At 35.4% G+C, this 26,966-nt stretch overlaps 1 protein-coding gene across 3 annotated transcripts in view; it reads right to left on the minus strand.

Annotated features, from left to right (window-relative positions):
* Nucleotides 1-26,966, minus strand: part of Fam126a (family with sequence similarity 126 member A) — a 99,720-nt gene that overhangs the window by 36,747 nt on the left and 36,007 nt on the right. For all 3 annotated transcript variants that reach the window (XM_042684912.1, XM_042684910.1, XM_042684911.1), the window contains exons 3-10: nucleotides 25,836-25,937; nucleotides 19,684-19,863; nucleotides 18,676-18,756; nucleotides 17,696-17,811; nucleotides 17,154-17,249; nucleotides 6,120-6,236; nucleotides 2,105-2,192; nucleotides 959-1,118 (exon numbers count right to left, since the gene is read on the minus strand). In XM_042684912.1, coding sequence (XP_042540846.1) covers nucleotides 959-1,118; nucleotides 2,105-2,192; nucleotides 6,120-6,236; nucleotides 17,154-17,249; nucleotides 17,696-17,811; nucleotides 18,676-18,756; nucleotides 19,684-19,863; nucleotides 25,836-25,937 — 940 coding nt within the window. The remainder of the gene's footprint in view (nucleotides 1-958; nucleotides 1,119-2,104; nucleotides 2,193-6,119; nucleotides 6,237-17,153; nucleotides 17,250-17,695; nucleotides 17,812-18,675; nucleotides 18,757-19,683; nucleotides 19,864-25,835; nucleotides 25,938-26,966) is intronic.

Raw genomic sequence — 26,966 nt, forward strand, 5'->3', positions numbered from 1 at the left:
TTTCATAGTTAGCTTTCTACATGACTTATTGTTTTCCTTCCCCATTTCCTCTACAGAGCCACAGAGAGTGCTGAAACCAAATACAGTATACCAAAGGAAGCTATCATTTTCATCACAGAAATATACACTGGATTTTGTTTTACCCCTAATACATATGTTTGCTTGGAGCAAAGAATGGTTTTGCCTCCAATCCAAAGGTCACCTTCTGAGGAAGGTGACATTAATCCTCTTCTTACACTGATCCTTGCCACTATAACAACTTCTAGATAGAAGAAAGATATAAAAAATGCAATTAAATAAGGAATAAATTAAAAGAGAAGGGAGGGTAATAGGGAAGCACTGAAAAGACCATGATAAATAAAATTAACTTCCACTATAATTTAAAATAATAAAATGAAGCAGAAAAGAAGGAATAATAACACAAACAATAAACAATCTTAAAATAAAATATATAAAAAAAGAAATATTTTGTGCTGTCTTTAACAAGAAGTTCAGACAAGATGTTTAAAGTCCCTAGTAGTTCTTCTACTTCAATAGGTAAGTTTACCTGCTAAATAGTTAATTGAAAACTGATAAATATTAAGGAATATCTGCAAATACTTAACAATAGAAACCCAAAATGTATGACTAATTTTAAAGTGCATTTTCCTTTTTTTCCTACTCTGTTGAAATAAAACTTAAAAGCCTATAGCTTAAAAAAACCCACATATTTATATGTTTTATATATATATATGTTCTACATACTTATATATATTATATACACATGTTCCATATATGTATGCTGCACCTTCCTTATTGCTCTAGATAATAAATCAGGAGTTAAAGGTGACTTGACAATCTTTTCTTGCAAGCTACTATAGTACTATTTACTAAAGTTGAAATTTCCAGCATCATAAGCACAGAGAAAAATGTGAACAAGTGGGCAGTACTCTAATTTGAAGAGTTATACATTTCTTACCGTGTCTTTTCCACCTGTGACCTCTTATTGACATGCTGGTTACTGCATTTCTTGATATTCTAGAGGATGTTGGTGTGATTTCAACTTGAATACACCTTGTACCTTCCTTACTAGATTTCAGGGCACCATGAGGCAACGAAGCCTTTATTGCATTAGCAACCTAAAATGGAAAAATATAGTTTAAGACTGACATTAATGGACATATTATTTTACTCTTAGATAAAACAAAAGGTTAAATGTTAACAGGTATAAAAAGAATTTCTCTCTAAGGTATTCATGATACATAAGTCCTCTATAATAAAGAGTAAGAGGCTCAGAAGAAATCTTAAAGAAATCTTAAAAATAATATGTGATGAAATTAAAAATTTCAAAGTATTTAATTAGGTTTCCAAATTTTTAATGATAATTAATAAGAGCATCCAAATTCATGTTAAGAAGAACTTCCTGTAACAAAAAGTTTATTTTTATTAAGTTACTAAAAAGTCTATTTTTATTAAGTTACTAAAAAGTCTAATTTTTTATATATGTCCTTTTTAGTTTTATTATCTTTAAATAGTTGTACAAAGGAGTTGTCATTTATCAAAGCAGTTTATGAATACAATACATCTTGATCAATGTCATTCCTTTCAACATTCTCAGCCATCCTATCCAACTTTCTCCTTCCCAAACTTTTCTTAAATTTTGTAGGATATACACCAAATTCTTGACTCCTTTCTCCCCTTCTTTTCACTCCTCATTCCCTTCCCAACCCTTTCAAATGTCCCTTTCCTAGCATTCATTTTGTTACTTTGCCTTTGCTTTTCTAAGGGATCACATTATTTGAATTCTCCCACTATTTGAATAAATGCATTAGGTGGTATGCAAGTATATATTTTTATATAATATAAAACATATGCAAGTATATAAAATATATACTTGCATACCACCTAATGCATTTATTTATTAATTTATAGGCTAATTCTAGCTTCCACATATGAAGAAAAACATTCAACATTTCTTATAACTTTCAAATATAGTATTTCCTCAATATTGTAGGAGTATGAATCAGTGGCATACTAGTATACTATGAATGACTACTTCTCTACTTATAGATCTAAATTGAAAATTCATAAATTAAAATTTTACATAATTAAGTGAGACACTTACCAGCAGTGGCTCTGGATATAATTCTAGCTGGGCTCTATATATAATATCATCCAATGCTTTTTGAGCTAGATCCCATTCTCCATTGTATCTATTAAATCAAATGAATTAACGTATTTTTATTTTTAATAAATTAATATAACTGTACAAATATGAGAAACTTATGTTCATTAAGGAAAGTAATTGACCACATTAATACACTGTGTAACATTCTACTCCACTTAAAAATGTATTTTTAAATATTTGAATTCCTATTATCTGAAAGCCTATTAACGGCAAAGACAATTTTATAGAAGTACATTTCTTTTCTAAAGAACATGACTATTTATAGCACAGAGACCAAAAGCTAGAACAATTTCAAAGCAGCTTATACTTTTAAAGCAAGTCAAAGGATTTTATATATACATATCTTAGAATAATGCTCAGAACACTTTGTAGTCAAATTACTCTGTAATTCCTATGGCTTTTAATACGAATCTACTACACATTAGGATCTTGTATAGTTATTTCTTTACATTCTTTTTTCTCTTTTTTTGGTTCTGGTTCTGGGACTTGAACTGAGGGCCTGAAGGTCAATCCCTGCTTTTTGGCTCCAGGCCAGCACTCTACCACTTGAGCCACAGCTCCACTTCTGTTTTGTTTTGTTTTAGTAGTTTATTGGAGATATGAGTTTCATGGACTTCACAGCCCAGGGCTGGCTCCATGATCCTCATATCTCAAACTTCTGAGTGGCTAGGATTGTAGGCATGAGCCATTGGTACCTGACTATTTCTTCACATCCTGAAGGTCATTTAGAAATGTACATAATGGATGCCCCTCAGTAGATGAATGGATCAAGAAAATGTAATATATATATATATATATATATATATATATACATATATATATATATATATATGCTTCCCATTTGTAAGGAAATGAAAAGACTTGCAAAAAAAATCATATTAAGTGAAGTAAGCCAGACCCAAAGAAACATAGGTCACATGGTTTCTCTTATTTGCAATAATTAGAATAATCTTAGCAGATGAGCAGAAAAGCTCAATAGCTATGTACATATGATCACATAAGATGACGCTAAGCAAAATGGACTCCAAGACATGGACACAAGAGGTATTCCTTTGTTGTTGTTTTTAATGTACTAGGTGATTTTTTTTGTTTCTTTTGTTTGTTCTTCCTCCTATAGTATGTATTTGATTTTGGTACCCTGGTATTGTACATACATTTATTTGAATTAGGGAAGGGAAGGGGAATGACAGAATGGTGAGACAAAGAACCAATGCAACAGCAATATACACAAGACAATATGTTGGAAATAATCTGTACAAATTGGGGTGAAGAGAGTGAGAAGGAGGGAAAGTAAGGAGAAAAATAAGGGAAGAGGTAACAAGTTTGACAAGAAATGTATTTATTGCTTTACTTATGTAACTGTAACCCCTCTGTACATCACTTTGACAATAAAAAAAGAAAAAAAGAAATGTGCATAATATATATTGTAATTATGAGAGAAATATGATAAGGAAAGTGTATACCAAACTCTTCTTAAATATTAGCTAACTAATAAAAAGTAAAAAGCATACAAAAGGCAATATACTCTGTCTTATGTAACTACAACACTTCTGTTTTTAGCATTTCTGAATAAATTTTTAAAAAAGTAAACAGCTTATCTGTCAACAAAATTAAGAGATGTAAATTATATCAAAAGTGCAGGTGATGATGGGTAGGGCTCAAGTGAAAAAGCACCTGCCTGGCAAGTTCAAGGCTCTGTGTTCCTGAGTTCAAACCTCAGTACCACCATAAATAAAAGCTCAAGCGAAGCTGAAGCCTAAAAAACTGGAAAGTGCAGTACACTCATCCTAAAATCAAGATAAATCCAGGTAATCTTCACCACAAGGTAACCTGTCATGACTTCATCAGAGAGTTGGGACCACAGGGCAACTATGTGCCTAAACCCTAAAGAGAGTAGGCTATGATACAAATGGGTAAGAAAAGTCCATTGAAAATTTTTAACAAGTTCCTGAAAGCCAAATTCTTTAAGTTGTCTCACAGGCTAGCAGGAGAGTACAGATCCTCTAGGAGCACATATATGAGAAAAATCACACTTGTCCTCGGCTTCTCCAAGAACCTCCTGCTTCACATGGAAGACGAAACGGCCAAGGACCAAAGAAAGCTGCACTCTGTTTTGCAGGCCTAAGGAACAGAGTGGCCATTCATGTGAGAAATGTACAGAGACACAGCCTAACCATTTCTTCATGTGCAACAAAAGTTTAAAGCTTCTGGGGAGCAAGAAAAAAAGCCTTTTATCCCTAGGAAATAGGTGAAGACCAACTGTAGCTTTAAGGAAAAGAAAAAAAAAAAGAAATAAGAAAACATCGTTCTCTGCTGATATCATTAGGGGTCCCTTACAACTAGAGAAGGAACAAGGACACTGGGAAACTACTATCTCTGAGACACAGGGAACAAGATACTGTCCACAATGGGCCGGACCAAGAGAACAGAGGACACCATTTGCCACCCCCACCATCACCACCAGCCTAGTGTAACAACATCTAGAAACAAGCAAGAGGGCTTGTCTAATGCTAGAAGAGGGCTAAAAACATGGGGGGACCCTTCCTGAGGGGCAGGCCTGCAGGGAAAGCTGAAACCTGAGAATGGAAAAGGAATATTGAGGAAAACCCTCCAACAATCCAGCTTCTACCCTAAATAAATGCAAGATAACAGCACTATAGGAATTTGAAGTAGTGGCATACACCTGTAATCCTAGCTACTCAGGAGGCTGAGATCTGAGGATCAAGGTTCAAAGCCAGCCCAAGCAGAAAAATCCATGAGACTCTTATCTCCAATAAATCATCAAAAAGCCAGAAGTGGAATTGTGGCTCAAATGGTTGAGCGCTACCCTTGAGGAAAAAAGCTCAGAGACAGCACCCAGGTCCTGAGTTCAAGCCCTGGAACTGGCACACATACACAAAAAAAATACTGATTAAGATATTAAATATTCTAGGGGCTGGAAAGGTGGCTCAGTGGTAGAGCACTTGCCTTGCATGCATGAGGCCCTGGGTTCGATTCCTCAGCACCACATAAGCAAAAAGAAAAAAGCCGGAAGTGGTGCTGTGGCTCAAGTGGTAGAGCGCTAGCCTTGAGCTGAAGAGCTGAGGGACAGCGCCCAGGCCCAGAGTTCAGGCCCCACGACCGGATCCCTCCCTCCCAAAAAAAAGATATTAAATGTTCTAGTGGAAAGATAGACAACATTCACAATAGGTGGAAAATTCAGCAGAGATGGGACCTATGATAAAGTCAAATGAAAAGACTAGACCTAAAACAATAAAGGATGAAGGATGCTTTCAGTGGCTTCCAGTAGACTGTCAAATCAAGGAATGAATAAGTAAATTGAAGACAGTTTCAAAGACATTATTCAAAATTAAAGACAAATAAAAAAGGGCATGACTATGATTTAGTAAAAGTTTACAAAAATATGTAGCAGGCTAGATTTGGCTCACACGCCATAAATTTTGCCTTCAGTCAAGAAGCTGATAATGTACCAGAGAAAATAAAACAATCAAGTGAGTATAATACAAAGCACAGTATATGTGTAATAAGCTTCAAACATGCATACTAATGCATAAGTTATTACATAAGACTGAATACCAGTAATTAATAGTAGCAAAAGATTTCCTGTTAAAGAGACTCTAAAATGCTTTTGGAGAGCAAAAAAATTCTGGAAACAGAAAGATATTCAGCAGATGAAAAATCCTTTTTGTAAACTATAGTAAAAATGAATAAAGGGATTGAGTATATTTAAACATCATTCATTTCATTCTGTCCTTGAATTAACAAAAAAATATCATTTTAGTTGGTTTCTAAGTACTCACTACTTTAAAAGATAAATTTTAAATAATACTATTATCAAGATCTTGATTCTTATTCTTTCATAAAATGCCACTTATCTACTGAGATTTTTAGTAAAAATGAACAAACTATCATATTACAAAAAAGATATACTTTGTATATGAGATAAACTTACAAGGCAAAATAAATTCCTGTTAACATTTGCACCATGAAACCTGAAGAAACTGGTATCCTGTTACTCATGCCTTTGTATTTTCTTACATGTTGTCGAGGATATCCACAAACACAGATTCTGCAAATAAATATTGTTGTAAAATTTATGTAAATTAGGTAATATTTTTAAATTTTACAAGCCAATAATAACAATACCTATGAAACAAAGAATCATTCCAAACAAAACAGTTGTCTATAACATTTTTCTCAACAAGTAAAACTGAAAAATATTTATAAAGTTAGAGGTGTACTGATATATAATAATAAGTGAATCACACTGAGTTCAATCCCCAGTATCACACACTAAAAGAAGCAGAATCTCTTACTGGTTGGCTTACTAACTTGGGTCAATTCAATTATTATTTGTCTACCACAAAGCTTATCACATGGAACTGTTACAGTATGATCTCCAATTCCTGACAGAATTTGATAAAACTTCAGGATAAAAATATTGTTTACATATATTCTCTAAATTTTATATAATAAATATTTACTTCTTTTAAAACAACAAATTTCTATTTTTTTACTTTATGGATATTATTATCTTCATACTGCTGTACAAAGGGTGATTTCAATTCAACATGTCTATTTATGTATACAATGCATCTTAATCAGTTTCATCCCATCTGTTCCCAATCCAATTCTGAGTTTCATTTTAACATATATACATTATTCACCCACTATTTCTCTCTCCTTTCATCCATCCCCCTTCCTTACCTCCACCTCTACCCCAATCATATATGTTTCATCTTTCTGATATTCAGGCTAGGTATAGTTGTAGTGATTTATGCCTATAATTCAAGCTACTTGGGAGGTGAGACCTGAGCAATTATGGTTCCAGGTTAGTCCAAACCAAAAACAAACAAACAAACAACAAAATAAAACAGTGAAAAACCAAACCTCAAGACCTCATCACAATGAAAACCTGAGTGTACTGGTGCACATCTGTCATTCCAGATACTTAGGAAGTGTAAATAGGAGGACAGTGGTCTAAACTAGCCTGATAAAAGCAAGACCCTATTTGAAAAATAACTAAAGGGGGCAAAAAACATCAGTACAGCTGGGTGCTGGTGGCTCATACCTGTAAACTGTAACTACTTAGGCAGTTGGCATATGTGGATTGTGGTTTGAAACCAGACCAGACAGGAAAGTCTATGAGACTCTATCTCCAATTAACCACAAAAAAACACACACACAAAAAAAACAAAAAAAAACTGGAAGTGGAGCTGTGGCTTCACTTGTAGAGTGCCAGCCTTAAGCAAAAAAGTTAAGAGACAGCATCTAGCATCTAGACCCTAAGTTCAAACCCCAGTATCAGCACACACACATACACACACACACACACACACACACACACACTGAGCACAAAACTGTTCTGGAGGCCTGGTTCTGTGGTAGAGTACCTGCCGGGCAGGCACCAGGTCCTATACCAGGTCCCAGTACCACACACAAAAATAAACTTCTGGAAAATGTTGTTGATTCAAGCCAACTTTAAAGACTAAATACAAATTCATTTAATATTGAGAGGATCTCAAACCTCTTTGAAACCAAGAATAAAAAATAAGAAGGAAAACAGAAAAACATATACTCTAAAAGACACTTGTCTTACTTTTAGTATCTAAAGAACAAATTTAGAGAATTTTGATTTCCTATGCCTTCCTTCTTTATGATACAATGGTAGTAAATAATGAAGAGCTACTTATGAAAAGAGTTTAAAACTTATTCATTTATTTATGCAGTAAAAGCTTATCAGAGAGAGACAGGAGAACAATGTACTTCCTAAAGGGAATCACAATCTAAGCATGGAGAATGTATGCTAAGCAAATACTTGCAATGAGCAAGTTCCAGAGGTGGCAAAAGACAAGAATGAAATTCATGTGGAAAGTAAAAGATGGATTATCAGAAAAAGATTCCTCTGAACAGAGCCTTGCAGCAATAGTATTTTTAATATGAAAACACAGAAAAGTTGCAAAAGTAGAGAAGGCATAAAACATCACATTAAAGAGCCTGAGGAAATTTTAGTAGAAGGGATGCTGGGACTCTAGAAAATAAGGAAAGCTAGCTAGTGAGAGTCAGATCATAAAATGTCATATAACAAGCTAAGTTTGATCATGTAGGGAAAAAAAAACAACGACTAAAGGGATTTGTTTTGCTTTGAGAAATAAATCAATAAACATCAGATTATTTATTTGACATCATCCTGAGATGGGTAAGAATAGTACTTAGAAAGATGATTAATAGCCCAAAATGGTTATACATGTCTATAATTCCAGAAATCAGGCTATTGTAGGAGGATCATGAGTTTGAGGTTAGCCTAGACTATGCAGCAAGACCCTGTCAGAAAAGATCTATCAGAAAATGGAAGGGGAAGGGGAAGAGGAAGAGAATAGGACAATATGGTCATTTTCCAAGTAGGTAACAGTTGAACTGAGACCCAAAACATTCTATACTTATCTAGCTGCATAGTTAGCTAATAATGGGATCACTTTTCCTTCTTTAGTAGTTAAGAATGCCCTGATTTGCTTTTCAATTTTCTGATTCCTCTATTCAGGGATATTTATTTTCTCAAGTACACTTCACTTAATTTAACTATAATTTAAAACAAAAAGAATAATGCTATCTGTCATATGAAGGTCTGCCTCCTCTGTTCATTAGTGTTCTGTATTGAAGTTCTGATTTCCCTGTCACAAATCTAAAACATACAGATTCAACCTTACAAAATAGCAGCTGAGTGGTGTACCTTCTACTTCTATGTTAAGTTTTCTCTGTGGTCACACGTATACCTTTGTCAAATTTTTAAGCTATGTTAAAATAAAATCATTTTGGAAGATGTTGGAAGAAGTTACAGAAATTTATTGGTGAGGAAAACTTGCTGTGGTTCTTATTCTCTGTTAAGAGACACTTTCCTTCTTACAGTGAAAGGAAACTCTTGAGATTGTGTTAATATGTGTTAATTAGAAGGCCCATGTCAGTGAGGCAATTTGGGAAGCTTTTAATTTGTGAATATACCAGAACCTTCTTTGAATAAAGAATGGTTTAATATCAGAAATGTTGTAAAATTGCTGGTATAGTAATAGCAAACTAGTGAGAAAAATAGAAAGTAACACTGTGCAACCACAGTCAATACATGTTAGTCATCATTAGGGCATGATATTATGATAGTCACTCTTTTCTTTTTCTTTTGTTTTCCTGAATTCTTGGATACAAGACCCAATCTCATGGCATTGGGCATGCTAGGCATGCACTCCCACTCCACCACTGAACTACATCTCAAACCTTAGGGAGCTACCATTAAATAGATGACACCAAAGTGGCCAACAGTGTGTTAAGACATGTTGGATGTGTGTGCATATATCAAATTTTATTAGTCAGAAGTTTAATATACAAAATGGCTTTCTCACACAAAAGTGCCCTTGATAGAAACAAGAAGAAATCTGTTCAGGTCAGGAAAACTGCCCTACAAATGAGGGAAGCAGATTTCATAACAGAAATAAATGAATAAATATATTATCAGAAATTCAAAACAGTACATATCCAAGTTAATCAGCTAGATGACTCAACTCAGCAGTTGAACAAAATAAAGGGATTTCTAGCTAGGCACTGGTGGTTCAGCTACTCAGGAAGCTGAGATCTGAGTTTTGAGGTTCAAAGCTACATGAGCAGGAAAACCCCTGAGACTCTTAGCTCCAATTAACTACAAAAAGCCAGAAGTAGAGCTATGGCTCAAGTGGTAGAATACTAAAATTGAGCACAAAAGCTCAAGGACAATGACTAAGACCGGTACACACACACACACACACACACACACACACACACACACACACACACACACACACACACACACACACACACACACACACACACACACACACACACACACACACACACACACACACACACACACACACACACACACAGTGGGGGGGGAGGGAATTCCCTTAATGGGAGAAAATTAAATGTAATTGCTTAGTATAGTTTCATCTTCAATACTTTATATTCCAGAATGAGGATGTAATTCCACGGTAGAGCACTTGCCTAGTATATGCAAGGACTTGAGTTTGATCCCCAGCATCACAAGAAAGCAAACAAACAGAAAAACGACTTTAATATATTCCACATCAAAAGGCAAGATAGGCCAACTAAACAGTCATGTATTGAAAGAAGTATCTGACAGAAATAAAATGTAACAATATTGAAATGAATTCCAGGAAATGGAAACAAGAGGTTTTTCTCTTTGTTCTTGTTTCTTTCTCTTTGTTTTGATCTTGTTTGTTTATCTGTATTTGGAAAGGCAAGGAGGGGGCACAGAAATGGAAGGACAAAAGGTGAACAAATGCAGCAATGGTACTCATTAGATACTACGTTGAAAATGAACTACACAACGTTTGGGTGGGAACAGGAGGGGGAAAACTGAGACAGATGGAGGGAAGGAGTGACACTGCAAAAAGAAATGTACTGAATATCTGACTTATATAACTATAAACTCTCTGTACATCACCTTCATAATAACAATAAAAATAAAAATTAAAACAAAGAGCAAAAGATGTTGCTAAAAAAGAAATTATTCTTCAAATTTAGAGGACTCCGGTACATTCTAGTAAAATTTCTTTGTCAAGCGCTCTACCACTGAGCCACCTTCCCAGCCCCTAGTAAAATTTCTTTGTATTAGTGATCAATATAAACATCTTGGTAGTCGCATATAGAGTGATTAGCACTGGCAGAGAAGAAAAATTTGTTCCCTATTACTAGATCTTGTCTTTCAGATCTTTTTAAAATGGTCCATGTATACTACATAGGAAGAAAACACAGGCTATCAATCTGAACCAGGCAGACAAGGCTTAACTGAATTTTCCTCAGTAGAGTGTTTTTTGTTTTGTTTTTGTTGTTTCAGTCCTGGGGCTTGCACTCAGGGACTAAGCACTGTCCCAGAGATTCTTTGGTCAAGAGATCACTGAACCACTTAAGCCACAGCACACTTCCAGCTTTTTGGTGGTTAATTGGAGATAAGAGTGCCAGAACATTCTTTCCCAGGTTCCAAACCCTGATCTTCAGATGTCAGCCTCCTGAATAGGTAGAATTATAGGCATGAGCCATTGGCACCTGTTAGTAGAGTGTGTGTGTGTGTGTGTGTGTGTTTTGTGATTTGAATACATAGAGGATGGAAGCACCTAAGGTTGTTTTGATTATGACCACCACATTTTGCAACTAGAAGATTTTTAAAAATGGAAAATGTATCACAGAATTTACTTCAGATATTACATGAAATGATTCTTGTATCTATGTATCCTTCATAATAACAATCAATTTGTACAATAATCTAAAAACTGTCACATGGCTGAAGGACTAGATTGGCTATGAAAACCATGTAATCACCACTTTCATCTGGCTAATGCAATCCTAGTACTAGCATCATCAAAGAACATTTAACTATTGAAATCATAATTTATCACCACAGTTTTGTAATCAAGTCTTTTCACAGCTACAGATGAGACTTATGGAAGTAATTTTCTAATGTATCTTTCTTTTCATTCCTTTCTCTCTTTCTTGTTTGTTTGCTTGCTTGCTTGCTTGCTTACATCCTTTCCTTTCCTTCCTTTTTTCTTTTGTCTTTGTTACTTTCTTTCTTTTGAGACAGCATCTCACTATATATCTTTTGCTGGCCTGGAACTCATGATTCTCTTGCCTCAACTGATTCATCTTTAAAAACATTTTTGAAACCTTCTAGAACCAACTGCTCACTCCTTAATATTAGCTACTCAGGAGACTGAAACTTGGAGAATGATCGTGCTTCAAAGACAGTCTGAGTAGCAAAGTCCTCAAGATTTCACCTCTAATCAACCAGAAAAATGTTTAACAGAAGGAATGACTCAAGTTGTAGAGAACTAGCTATAAGCTGAGAGCTGGAAACTCTAACTTAAAGTCCTGATACCAGCATATACACAAAAGAAATACAGACTTGGATAGAATTAGAATGCTTGGATAAATTCTTATGATCCCAGGAGTTAAGATAAATGAATAGTTTGACTTTTCCACTGATATCAGAGTGATACAAAATCTAAAATAAAAAGTAAAACTTCACACAAGTAAACAGGACAAAAGTGACAAGTTGACAGAGTTCCTCTTTATATAAGGTCCTGTGGCCTAACAGCTATTATTACTTAAAACAGCCTAAGTCTTTTGAATAACTTCTCCCAGTTGTACATCCCTACAGCTAGTGAGAAATTATGCATAATTAATTCTTCTTGATAGTATAAATTAATCTAATAAATTTCTACTAAAATCTAGAGTTAAAAATCCTACAGCTGCCAGGAGCCAGTGACTCATGCCTGTAATCCTAACTACTCAGGAGGCTGAGATCTGAGGATCAAGGTTCAAAGCCAGCCTGGGCAGGATAGTCTATGAGATTCTTATCTCCAAAAAACCACCAGAAAACCAGAAGTGGCACTGTGGCTCAAGTGGTAGAGTGCTAGCCTTGAGCTGAGGAGTTGAGGGACAGCGCCCAGGTCCAGAGCTCAAGCCCCAAGACTGACAAAAAAAAAAAAAAAAAAAAAAATCCTACAGCTATTTTTTAAGCAATCTATGGCTTCACTTTATTTTTAAAATTGTTTAAGGATTACTCAATTCTTTTACCTGGTTAGGTAAAATTGGTATCTAGCAATTCTCTACCCATAGTGTAAAAATGATTACATTAATGAGGGCCAACTGTGGCTCACAGATGTAATTCTAGATACACAGGAGGCTGAGATGTGAGGATCTTGGTTCAAAGCCAATCCGGTAGGAAAAACTGAAGAGACTTATATCTCCAATTAAACAGCAAAAACACAGAAATAGAGCTGTGGCTCAAGTGGTAGTGCACCAGCCTTGAGCAAAAAAGCCAAGCAAAAATGAGGTTCTGAGTTCAAGCTCCAGTACCATGTACACACACACACACACACACACACACACACACACACACACACACACACACGTAATTACTAAAAGGCAGTGTATTCAAATTATAGAGAACAAAAAATCATCAACACATGTTATTTACTAATTTTTCCATCAGTAATTTCAAGGCAACTTCTATGCTGGATCCTATTAGAGCAGAGTTTTAGAGCACCTATGAAGGCTCAAATATACATATTACAAATAAATGTATAAATAATACATATGCACACATGTATTTTTGGATCCAATCATCTCAGATAATGCTTCAGTCCTTAACAGTGGGACCTGGACTTTAATGGGTTTTTTGTTTTGTTTGTTTGTTTTTGTGCTGGCCCTACGGCTTGAACTCAGGGCCTGGGCATTGTCCCAGATTTGGTGCTGAAGGCTAGGTAGTGTGTTTTAAGTTCTACAGGTGAAAAATGCTGCATGAATTTATTCCTAAAGCTAGTATTCCTGAAGGAATGGCCTTTATAATTCAGCCTATGACCAAGTTTTCTCTGAGCTACAGTGAAATGAGACACAAACAAATTGACCTTATCATATCTTTATCTTATAAATTGTTTTTCCCTTCTATCATCCTCTCATTTGGATGTTAAGGAAAAAAAAAAAACTCCCTTGAACTCAAATCCCTTAGAAAGGCAAAGTCAAAGTTCAACAAAATGAATATCAGGAAGCAGGTTTTTGAAAGGGGTGGGGTGGAGTCAAAGAGAAAGGAGTAGATGAATGAAAAAGAAAGGGGGAGAATGAAGTCAAGAATTCTTGGTGGGGGGGAAGAGAGTTGTGGGGGGGAGGATGGGATGGGGAGGGGAAACAAAGGAGGAGGCAACAATGCTTGATAAGAAATGTACTCATTATCTTGCCCATGTAATTGTAACCCCTCTGTACAGTATTTTCACAATTAAAAAAAAAAAGAATTCAATGTTAAGCCAGGTGCTGGTGACTTATGCCTATAATTTTAGCTACTCAGGAAGCTGAGATCTGAGAATTGTTGTTCAAAGTCAACCCAGACAAGAAAGTCTATGAGACTTATATCTCCAAAAAACCACCAGAAAACTGAAGTGGCGCTGTGGCTCAAGTGGTAGAGCATTTGCACTGAGCTGAAGAGTGGAGGGACAGCACCTAAGCCCAGAGTTCAAACCTCATGACCGACAAAAAAAAAAAAAGTTGGGCACTGGTGGCACATGCCTTTAATCCTAACTACTCAGGAGGCTGAGATCTTGAGATCTGAGGATCCCAGTTTGAAGCCGGCCAAGTCCCTGAGACTCTTATTGCCCATTAACTACTCAGAGAAGCCAGAAGTGATGCTGAGGCTCAGTGGTAGAGTGCTAGCCTTAAGTACAAAGAGACTCAGGGACAGCACCCAGGCCCAGGATTGGTTAAAAAAAAAAGTTAAAGAAGATTTAACATGAAAATATCTCATTCTAGATGTGTTTTAATATTATATTACATATAGAAATAATATGTTCAATATACTATGCTAGTAAAACATATCATTTGCTGGGTGCAGGTGGCTTACACATGTAATCCTAGCTACTCAGAGGAGGCTGACATCTGATGATTGCAAAACGAAGCCAGTCCAGGCAGAAAAGTTTATGAGACTCTTATCTCCAATTAGCCACAAAAAGCTGCACGTGCAGCTGTGGCTCAAGTGCTAACCTTGAGCACAAAAGCTCAAGGGACAGTGTCCAGGCCCAAAATTCAAGCCTTAAGGCTAGCAAAATAATAACAATAATAATAACTATTATTACTTTTTAAAACACATAAAAATTTAAAAATGTCTCCATTGGCATTAGGTTCTAGCTCAGCAATTAGAGTGCTTGTCTAATGTGTTCAGGACTCTAGGTTCATACCCAGCATCTCAAAACAATTAAAATAGAAAGACTAGGTAAGTAAGAGGTGTAACACTTGGTAGACTGTTCTTGAAATAGTAAGGTCGTCCAACTCAGGAATCATCTGAAAGACTATTTCTCAACTTCTCTAACATGCATCCTCTTCTTGTTTTCTTTCTCTATGTGATCTTCAAGGCTTTTAGTCCCATTTTGTGTCAAATTCTGCTTCTTTTAAGTTTTGTTTTAATTTATTTGATTGATAGGTGTTGCTCAGTGGATCCTTTGTGAAAAAAACTGTCTTTTCTATGGAAGTGTGGTCCTTAAAAGTTCCTGTTGAAATGTACATTGTTTCTTTATAGATAGAATTAAGATGCACCTCAGATTGTTCAAGAAATAGCAGAGGGTATGGGTGTATTTTGAGGCTATTTGTATTCTGTTAATCTTATTTCAATGTCACCTTACGTAAATACATTTTACCCAATTCAAACTAGCCTATCATGAGCAGACTGTGAACTGGAGTTCAACTAATCTGAGCAGAGGGGCAGGTCCTGCTGTGTTAAGGATAAACGGGAGCAGCCTTCCTGCTCTGTGTACTTGCTTGCCAGATTTTTGGCTGATGGGACATCCTTCCCCAGAAGTAAATTTTGCCTTGCTAAAACAACTCTTTATTTTTGTGTCTATTGTTATGATTCCAATGGTTCTTGGACAGCATATTTATAACAACTTCTCTGGCTAAGTTTCATTCTCTAAATAAACTCTTCAAATATGAATTTCCTATAACTTCTGTAATGCCATAACATTTACCTTATTTACTTGAATCATGAAAGGCAATAATCATTTTGTTTTGTTTCTTTTTTTTTAAAAAAAAGAAAAGGTAATATATTTATCACAAAATTAAAACATCATGCAAAATTGCAAATGAGAAAATTTTAAATAAATCATAATTCTACAAATTAGGCATTAAGTATTGTTAATGTTTTGGTCACTCAATAAACACAGGAGTCATAACATACCATATGGTGTATATGGTTAGTACCATAGCAAATATGCTATTATTAAATGCTTGCTTATGTATTTATTTATTTACATATTTATTTTACTTGAAGTACTGGGCAAGTGCTTTTAGCACTTGTTCTCAGCCAAGTTCTTATCTCTTAAATGCACTTAAACAATTTGATGTTTTTGTTTACTTATTTGTTTGTTTGTGATATTAGGGCTTGAACTCCAGGTCTTGCACTTATTAGTCAAGTGCTCTGCCACTTAAGCCACATGTTTAGCTTGTTTTGCTGTAGTTATTTATTTATTTGTCAGTCATGGGGTTTGGACTCAGCCTGAGCACTGTCCCTGAGCTCTTCAAGCTCAAGGCAAGAGTTCTACCACTTGAGCCACAGCGCCACTTCCTTTTTTTTTTTTTTTTTTTGTGGTTTATTGGAGATTAGAGTTTCACAGCCTTTCCTACCTGGGCTGACTTTGAACCGTGATCCTCAGATCTCTGCCTCCTGAATAGCTAGGATTACAGCTGTGAGCCACTGGCGCCTTGCTGCTGTATTTTTTAGATATAGTCTTATGTTTTTTCCTAGGTTAGGCTGGACCACAATTCTCTTCCCTACACTTCCTATGAAGCTGGGACCAGTGATGCATGCCACCATGCCTGGCTTATTGTTGAGATGGGGTATAGTTTTTTTGCCCAAGCTGGTCTCAAACACAATACTCCAGATCTCTGCCTCCCAAGCAGCTGAAATTATAGTTATAGGCTAATGTACCCAGGCATTAAATTCTATTATAAACCAATAAATGTTTAAGGTTCACATAATTATAGTTTATTTAACCAACAGTGCAGGACAATTTTTAAAGAAAAACTTAAAAACATGTATTTCTTATTTAGTTCTTGGCACCAAGTTAGATCACAGTACAAAGTAAGCAAACAACAACAACAACAAAAACCCAACCACATTCCAAAAGATTAAAAAGATCACAACCATTCCATCCTTTTAGATATACAGCATCATCTTTTTGGGGGTTAAATATTCCATTAAAATGTTATTCAGTTTCATATTCTTCATATTTTTTGGGTATCATTTGTAAGGAGCTTTCTATGTGCTGAGTAGGCTAGGCTTTATATCAGCTTTGCATTAGTTAATATTTGAAACATGATTATACAAAAGGAGCTTGGATTTGTAACTAACAATCCTAGATTTACATATTTCAATGTTAAAAACATTTGAATTTGAATTTACCTTGAACAAATTTGACACAATGATTGAAGAGAAACACTGGGCATATAGGTTAAGGCAGCATTGTAACACAATAAAAGGAATGTCAACACTTCAAACCTGAAGACAAATCAAAGAAACATTAACAAAGCTTTAGAATTCTAAAAAGCTAACCATAATAGAGGAGAGAACAGTTTTTGTATTTTGTATTCAAAGGTATTTTGTATTAGAACAGGCTTCTACAGTAATGCATACCAATAACTAAAGGGAAAAGAAGACTTGACAACTAACAAAGCCTCCTTAAATATTCAATTTCCCCTTACTTATGTAACTGTAACCCCCTTGTTCATCCCCTTAACAATAAATTTTTAAAAAATATTCAAGTTTCCAGTTGACATCTGAAGCAAATTACAGTGACAAGTCTAGATGTGTTCCTGTCCTACAAAATGACTCCATATGCAAATAAATTGGTCCATTTAACTCATCACACACACTATTATTGTAAAGCTATTAAAATAATTTTTTAATCAGTGTGATAGGATAGAAGTTGTATCTGCAGAATATACCTGTTCTGTGCGGTCAGCATCTCCCTCTGAGGGTGAGGCCCACTGTACACGACTTTTGACAAACCATGCTGCGACAGTGCACTCTCAGTCAGAGCCATGGAGCCAATGCTGGACGGCTAAAGAAAAAGATATTTGAAGAAAGAAAAACACAGCTATTCTGCTGAAGATGTGACATTTAAAATATACAGAGCACCAAGGATGGCTACCAGCAACATCACGCATCTTAAAAATATTCATACTACCTAACAAAAAATTTAAAACGAAACTATTAATGATCAGTAAGTTTAATTTCTTAAACTTGTACTATGAGATTGAACAATTCATATACACATACACAGAGTCTTCTCTATCACAAAAGATAGATAAAAACATTCTAAATATTCAAAAGAGATACTTTTTTTTAGATTTATTTGCAATATTTATTTGCCATGTGAAGGAATAAAACAAGGTATCTTAGGAAGTCCTGTGGAGATTGACTTTATTTTTTTAAATACTGTACAGAGGAGGGGTTACAGTTACATTAGCAAGGTAATGAGTACATTTCTTATCAAGCATTGTTGTCTCCTCCTTTGTTTTTCCCCTACCATCTCTTCCCTCCCATCTCTAGATACTTTCTTTGTATTGCTTTTCAAGGCAAAATTTTGCTATATAGCTCAGCTTAGCTTCACACTCACTAAGTAGTGGAGCTGGCCTTAAACTCTGGAGACTTGAGCATTCAACTACTTCATGCTAGGATTATAGGGATGTCCTCGTACACCCAGAGGGGAATGATACTTTCAATAGTTTTCTTATCATCAAATATCAGTTTAAATTTTAATAATTTTCACTTTTCATTTCATGTGGGAAATAGTACACTTAGTGTGGTACTTTGTAATTTTTGAAGTACTAATAAACTTATCCTTTTCCTTTTGCACTCCCTAATATATAGCACTATCAATGATTAGGATACAATGAACTCATTTTGATAAAATGTCACTTACTTCATGATAGACAGATGGTTTGGATAAAGATGGAATCGTAAAACTCAACACTTTGCTATGTCCCTGTTTGTCAACTATTTCCTATAAAAGTGAAAGAGAATATCTTAAAATATTTACCTTTTCACATATAATGTCACTTAAAAATTAAATTTTTAGACTAGTTTTTTAAAAAAGAAAACCTGAGTACAAAGAAATGTTAAAATCAATTTAAAATCTTAAATATACATAATCTACTATTCATTATTCATAAGCACCAGTAGTTACAATGTACATTTTGTTGCACCTTTAAAATAAAGGAAAGCCCGGAGGATGTAGCTCAGTGGTATAGCATACTTTTGGGATCAGGGGATTAGTCACTAGCACTATTTACAAAAAAGAACACTGAAAGAAAACTAATATTGTTTTCAGTATGGCTTACACATAGATACACAAGCTTAGTTACTATTGAACCTCATGTAAAAAGTTATATTTTCTAAATTAATTAGTGATTTAAACATGAGATCTGACAAGAAAAGGATCCTAAATTTCTACTTTAGTATAAACCTTAAGTATAGGACATCATAATTAATATACAAACTACTAGTAATGTAAACTATATGTTAAACAAATGGTGCTAACTCTGGAGATATTCCAGATTTTATGGACCATGGTTGGTAAATATTAGACTATATCTTTCCCACTAATTTTTTGTGACTATCAGAAAAAAAACCCATAGATAAGTTTAAATGGACTTCTTTAAGTTTAAATTTTTCAATGCTACACTGTGACTTTTCAGTTACCTTTATAAAAATATTAAAATGGTTCTGATGCTCAGTCTTCCATCAGTCTAGAAGGGTATATCTACATAATTACATGTATGCTTTTCTCCATAAACAGTTATTTCCAGGAGAATGCATAGAAAACAACTATTAACTTTTACTAATATTAGCTTTACTAAAATGAAAAGCAATTGCAAACGTTATGCATTTGATTTTGTCAAAAAAACATTTTAGCACACTAAATACAAACCAAATTGTAAACTCCTAGGAGAAGAGCTTCAATGCATCCACTGCTATGCACATTTCTGCTGGCTGAGACTGCAAGGTAGCACCAAATCAGTTCTGGGAGAAACTGCAGTGTAAATCGAAGCAACTGTTCCTCTCCACTACGATAGAATTCAAAGAGCTGGTGACAGACAGGTTCTAGCAACTGGAAAAAAGACAAATTATTAATTCAAGAACTAGACTACATTTGAATGATACTGTTATATAAAATATGAAAGTTTCTCAGATTGGTAACTATTATGTAAACATTTTAATATTTTTGAATTAATCTATTCTGTGCCAAGCTATTTAATACAGTTTTTAACCACTGATGGGAAGACTGTGCAATATAATTACAAAAAGAAGCATCTATAAACTAAAATATTCTATAACTCTACGGAATTATTGATTTTTAAACCATGTCTTTTGTTTTTGTTTTTTGTTTTTTAATTTTATTTTACTGTAAAGATGCTGTACAGAGGAGTTATATTTACATGAGTAAGGTACATTTCTCATTGAACATTGTTACCAACTCCATTGTTGTTCTCCCACTATCCCTTCCCTCCCCCCACAAAGTTGTAAAGTTCATTTTCGACATAGTGTCCTGTGAGTATCATTGTTGCAATGGGTCATCTTTTGTACTTCGTTCAACAAAATGCATTTTGTTATTTCCCTTCCCTTCTCCCAATCAGATAAATGTATATACAAGATGGGCGATACCAGAATCAAAGACAGAGATTGCCAGGGATAAACTAATGGAACAAGAAAAATGAAATTAAATAAGAAGAAAGAACTAGAGGGCTGGGAAGGTGGCTCAGTGGGAGAGCTTGCCTTGCATGCATGAGGCCCTGGGTTTGATTCCTCAGCACCACATAAGCAAAAAGAAAAAAGCCGGAAGTGGCACTGTGGCTCAAGTGGTAGAGCGCTAGCCTTGAGCTGAAGAGCTGAGGGACAGTGCCTAGGCCCAGAGTTCAGGCCCCACGACCGGACCCCCCCCCCCCAAAAAAAAAAAAAAAGAAAGAAAGAAAGAACTAGATACAGTACATTGGCGACATCAAGGTTGACAGCTGAAAAAAAAAAAAGATCTGTTGTTTCTGTGTCTTGGAGTTCATTTTAATTAGCATCATTTTATATGGCCATATATACATAGCTCTTGACCTACTATGATTCTCTGTCAGGACTAACTTAGGCATATACCAGTTATTACAAATGAGGGAAACCATAGAGCCTATGTTTCTTTCAGTCTAGCTTATTTCCCTTACTACCATTTTTTTCAAGTCTTTCCATTTCCTTATGAAAGGGGCAATGTCATTCTTTCTGATAGAAGCATAAAATTACATTGTGTAAATATAACACATTTTCTTGATCTATTCATCTACTGAGGGGCATCTGGGTTGGTTCCATATCTTAGCTATGATAAATAATGCTGCAATGAACATAGTTGTGCTGGTAGCTCTAGTGTGGTCTAGTTTGAGATCATTTGAATAAATACCCAGGAGTGGGATTGTTGGCTCATAAGGGAGTTCTATGTTTTTAGTCTTTTGAGGAACCTCCATACTGCCTACCAGAGTGGTTGAACCATTCCTACCAACAGTGCTGCAGTATTCCCTTTTGGCCACATCCCAGCCAGCATCTGTTATTATTTGTTTTTTTTATAATGGCCATTCTAACTGGGGTGAGGTGGTTTTGATTTGCATTTCTTTTATGGCTAGAGACACTGAGCATTTCTTCATGTGTCCATTGGCCATTCTTATTTTCTCTCCAGAGAAGTCTCTTTTTAATTCTTTAACCCCTTATTAATGGGGTGGTTGTTTCTCTGGGGATATATTATGGGAGGGGTAATTTTTTGAGCTCTAGGTATATTTTTGATATGAGACCTTTGTCTGTTGTATAGCTAGTGAAGATCTTCTCCCAATCTGTGGGCTTTCTATTTATCTTGCTAGCTATGTCCTTTGCCATGCAGAAGCTTTGCAGTTTAATGCAATCCCATTTATCCAGACTTTTTTTTATTTATTGTTAAACATGTCTTTTTAATTGTGTGCACGCACACATGCAAGCACATACTGGAAACTCAAGGCTTGGGCACTGTCCCTGAGCTTTGTGTGGTCAAGGCTAACACTCTGCCAATTAAGCTACAGCTTCATTTCTGGCTTTTTGGTAGTTAGTTGAAGATAAAAAGTTTCACAGGCTTTCCTGCATGGGCTGGCTTTGAGCCACGATCCTTAGACCTTAAGTCTCCTGAGTAGCTAAGATCACTGGCATGAGCCACTAGTGCCTGGATTTTTAAATTATTTAAAAAATAGCTAAATTATGGCAAGTTTTGTCTTTAATGTCCTTTCTTTCTAGAATATTATCTTCAAATCTATAAATGATTAGCTACAATGTAAAAAAATTGAAATTGGAACTCAGGAAGGAGTTACTGTCATATCTTCTTCTGGAGCTTATCATTTGGCAGCATGTGACAACAATGACTGCAATATAGCATGGCTGAGCAATAACTACAGAGTCCCTAGTACTAGAGCTCTATTGTAACCATAGTTAATTGCCCTTTGACAATCTAAACACTGAAATTTTATTTTAAGATGTAGTATGGAATTATCTTCTTTCCCTCTCCCATAAAATAGTATATACAAAACCAGTAGCTTTTCAGCAATGAATAGGCTAAGAAAGAAATCAGGAAACAGTGATATTCACAATGGCTTCCAAAAACTATCTACAAATACATTTAATTAAGGAGGTGGAAAAGCTTTACAATGAACCATAAAACCTTGAAGAAGACATCAGAAGAAAGACTTCTCATGTCCATGGGATGGCAGAAGTAATATTGTGAAATTGCCTGTATTACCAGGAGCAATCTACAGATTTAGCGTGATACCTATCAAAATCCTAATGATATTCTTCATAAAAACAGAAAAAAAAATAAATCCTAAAGTTCATATGAAAACATAAAAGACCCTGAATAGCAAAAGTCATCCTCAGCAAAAAGATCAACAATGGAGGTATCACAATGTTAAATTTTAATCTATACTACAGTGTCATAGTCACAAAAACGGCATTGTATACTGGCACAAAAACAGATAGGAAGATAAACTTAAACAGAATATATGACTCTAAAATAAGTCTACACAACTACAGCCATCTGACATGTGATGAAAAAGCCAAACTTATACATAAACCCATCAACAAAAAATGGTTATTTACATGTAGGAAACTGGAACTAGACCCATATCTTACTCTGTACAACAATTAATTCAAAATGGATCAAAAATTTTAATGAAGACTTGAAACTTTGAAATTGTAACAGGAAAACAATAGAAGATATAAGCATAAGCAATTATTTTCTGAATAGGACTCTAATTGCCAAAGAAATAAGAACAAGAACTGACTAATTGAATTGTATTAAATTAAAAAGCTTCTGTACATCAAAGGAAACAAATATCACAAAAGACAACCTGCAGAATGGAAGAAAATCTTTATCAGCTACTCAATAGATAAAAGATTAATATCTAGGGTATACAAAAAGTTAAAAAAAAGAAACAGCAAAAGAACAAATAATCTAATTAAAATGGGCGGATTAATTGAACAAATACTTCTCAAAAGAAATACAAATTGTTAATAAATATATAAAGAAATGTACAACACTTTTAGCTATAAGGAGATGCAAATCCAAACTACACTGAGGTTCATCTTATACCAGTCAGGATGGTGTTCATCAAAACAAACAAACAAACAAGAAATGCTGGCAAGAAAACAGGGAAAAATAAACACTGAAGGCAAGATGGTCAACTAGTCCAATCATTATGGACATTCATAAACATAAAAATAAAAATAGACCCACATATGATCCTGTTTCAACACTTGATCTTAATTCCAAAGCAGTGTAAATCAACATATGAGAGATACTTGCAAACTCATGCTTAATTCAGTACTGTTCACAATAGTCAAGTTGTTAAATAGGCTTACATTCCCAACAACTGACGCATGGATAAAGAAAATGTGGCAAGCACTGCTAGCTCATGCCTGTAATCTGCCTGTAATTCTAGCTACTCAGAAGGCTGAGATCTGAGGATTACAGTTTGAAGGCAGCCCAGGCAGGAATGTCCGTGAGACTCTTATCTCCAATTAACCACCAGAAAACAGGAAGTAGTGCTATGGCTCAAATGGTAGAGTGCTATATCTCAGGGACAGCACCCAGGCCCAGAGTTCAAGGCCCACGACAGACAAAAAAATAAAATAAAATGTGGGATATGTAAATTATAAAATTACATAAAGAAGGCTGGGAAGGTGGCTCAGTGGTAGAGCGCTTGCCTTGCATGCATGAGGCCCTGGGTTCGATTTCTCAGCACCATATAAGCAAAAAGAAAAAAGCTGGAAGTGGCACTGTGGCTCAAGTGGTACAGTGCTAGCCTTGAGCTGAAGAGCTGAGGGACAGCGCCCAGGCCCAGAGTTCAGGCCCCACAACCGGATCCCCCCCCAAAAAAATTACATAAAGAATGAAATCGTGTTATTTACAGGGAAATGGATACGACTGGAGAGCATCATGTTGAGCAAGACGAACCAAGCTCAAAAACACAAAATTGAATGTTTTAGCAATGTAGAATCTAGACCTAAAATGACAATAATAGTAATAGTATTAATGACAGAGTGTGAATGTAAAAAGATATACTTGGGGAGCAAAAACCAAGTGATGAGGGCTGGGAAGGTGGCTCAGTGGTAGAGCGCTTGCCTTGCATGCATGAGGCCCTGGGTTCGATTCCTCAGCACCACGTAAGCAGAAAAAGCGGGAAGTGGCACTGTAGCTCAAGTAGAAGAGTGCTAGCCTTGAGCTGAAGAGCTGAGGGACAGCGCACAGGCCCAGAGTTCAGGCCCCACGACTGACCAAAAAAAAAACAAAAAAAGTTTAAACAGTCTACCAATACATTCCATTCAGTATTGTAGAGGGGGGAAAAGGCAAGTCAAATACAATTGTTTATTCCAGTTATAGTTCATTTCCTTGTCAATATAATCCCTTCAACATCTAGAATTTACAACATGTTTTTAGTTTAAATAGAATCTAGCTATTTTATGCCTTCCTCCATGAGAGATTAACTACTCAAATAACAAGGCCCTTGTCTGGATAGTTTTGTTCCAAAGGTACATGGATCTATTTAGGCCTGTACTCCGGGGTATATTACCTTACCATTGAATAATGAGATTAATGGTATTAGAAACCATTACGTCATCCACCAAACTCAACTACAAAAGTAATTGTGCAACTCAGATCCCATCTCTCTCCATCTCTGCTCTTTCATATTTAAGTTCTCAACATTTCTTTCCTAGACTATTATCATAGTGAGCTCTTCTTGCTTTAAAATTTTTTCATTCCTCACTCTAAAACACTAATCTACTCAAAGCATTTTTTTTCAGTTCAAAAAACATCCAGTTTGAGAAAGAATTAGACATAGGTCTAATTCTCCAACCTTATCCTTTGCTTGTTAACTATTCTATTAGCCTATTTTTCTTTTTCTAAATGCCATGTATTTTTATGTTCCATACTAATTCCTGTCCTTTTCTATATCTACTATGAATGATGATATTTTTAAGCACCAGAATTTGTAGTATAGATTATTACCTTTAAAATATATTGAAACAAAGGAGGAGGCTACAATGCTTGATAAGAAATGTATCATTATCTTTCCCATGTACTTGTAACCCCTCTGTACAGTATTTTCACAATAAAAATAAATTAATTAATTAAAAAATATATTGGCTGTCTTAAAATGAGAAGGAGGGAGAAAGGTGGCAGATAGGCCAAACTATCTGCTATTCCTTACAGTCTCCATATACTATCCCTACAGCTTGGATTGTTTGGTTTGGTTTTAACATACTACCAACAATATGTGTTTATTCATTGTCTATTCTGTGTTGCTTTAACCAATCATCACAAACTGGGTAATTTATGAACATCAGAAATGTGTTCCCTCAGTTTGACAGGCTGGCAAGTTCAAGACCAAGGGATTTCTTCCTGCAACATCCCACAGCAGAAAGTAGAAAAGCAAAAGATATAGACAGGTATACATAAATAGTTTATATTTCACCATTAACAAAAAAATCAACCAACTGAATATCACTAATACAATAAACTATAGGAGTACTTACCTCACTTTGTGGCTCCTGGATAACTTTATAGAGAGATGAAACTAAAGAATTCTTGTCTTTCAGATTTGTAGCATAATTTTGTAAAGATGTTTCTGGTAGTGTCTAAACAAATTTAAAAAATACATTTATTTTTATGAAATTCCAAAATATACAGAGTCATACAGATATGTCAGAGACTGACTGTGTAAGGAAAGATTGGGAATAATTAACAGTTAAGGAGTTTCATTCTCTCTTGCTTCTGTCTTTTCCTTCCTTCCCTCCCTCCTTCCTTCCTTCTTTTTTTATTCCTTCCTTCCTTCCCTCTTTCTTTCCTCCCTCCCTCCCTTCCCCACCTCTCTCCCTCTCTCCCTCTCCTTCTCTTCCTCTGTCCCTCTCTCCCTCTCACCCTCCCTCTCCCTCTCTCCCTCTCTCCCTCCCTCTCCCTCTCCCTCTCCCTCTCTCTCTCTCTTTCTCCCTCTCTCTCTCTCTCTCTCTCTCTCTCTCTCTCTCTTGCCAGTCCTGGGGCTTAAACTCTGGGCATAGGCACTGTCTCTGAGACTTCCAACCTTCTTGTAGCTAATTGAAGATAAGAGTCTTCTAGGATTTCCTTCCTGCCTGGCCTGGCTTCAAACTTTGATCCTCAGATCTCAGCCCCCTGAGTAGTTAGCATTACAGGAGTGAGCCACCAGTGCCAGCTAAGGAGTTTCTAAGTGTTGGAAATGTTTTGGAATTGGATGCAATACTGTGAATATACAAAAACTATGTTGACTAAAAATAGTGAATTCAATGTGATATGAGTTAGATCTCAGCAAAAATTTAAAATAAAATTTAAAATATATCTCATACTTTTATCTTCAAAAGGGACAAAAATCAACATAACAATTTCATCTTTAATCACAGTTTGGGATTAGAAATGACACATGAGTCACACTGGGACCAGTGACTAAGGTCTGTAATCCTCAGGAAGCTGAGATTTGAGGATGGAAGTTCAAAGCCCACTGGGTCAAATAAATAAGAGACTTTCATCTCCAATTAACCACCAAAAGCTGAACATTAAGGTATGATTCAAGTAATAGAGCACAAGACTTCAAGCTCCTGTGCTAACCAAAACAGAAATAAAAAAATAAAGGAAGGAAGGAAGGAAGGAGGGAG

This window comes from Dipodomys spectabilis, unplaced genomic scaffold, assembly GCF_019054845.1.
Source record: "Dipodomys spectabilis isolate Male_0828 unplaced genomic scaffold, ASM1905484v1 ptg000092l, whole genome shotgun sequence".
NCBI classification, from domain to species: Eukaryota; Metazoa; Chordata; class Mammalia; order Rodentia; family Heteromyidae; genus Dipodomys; species Dipodomys spectabilis.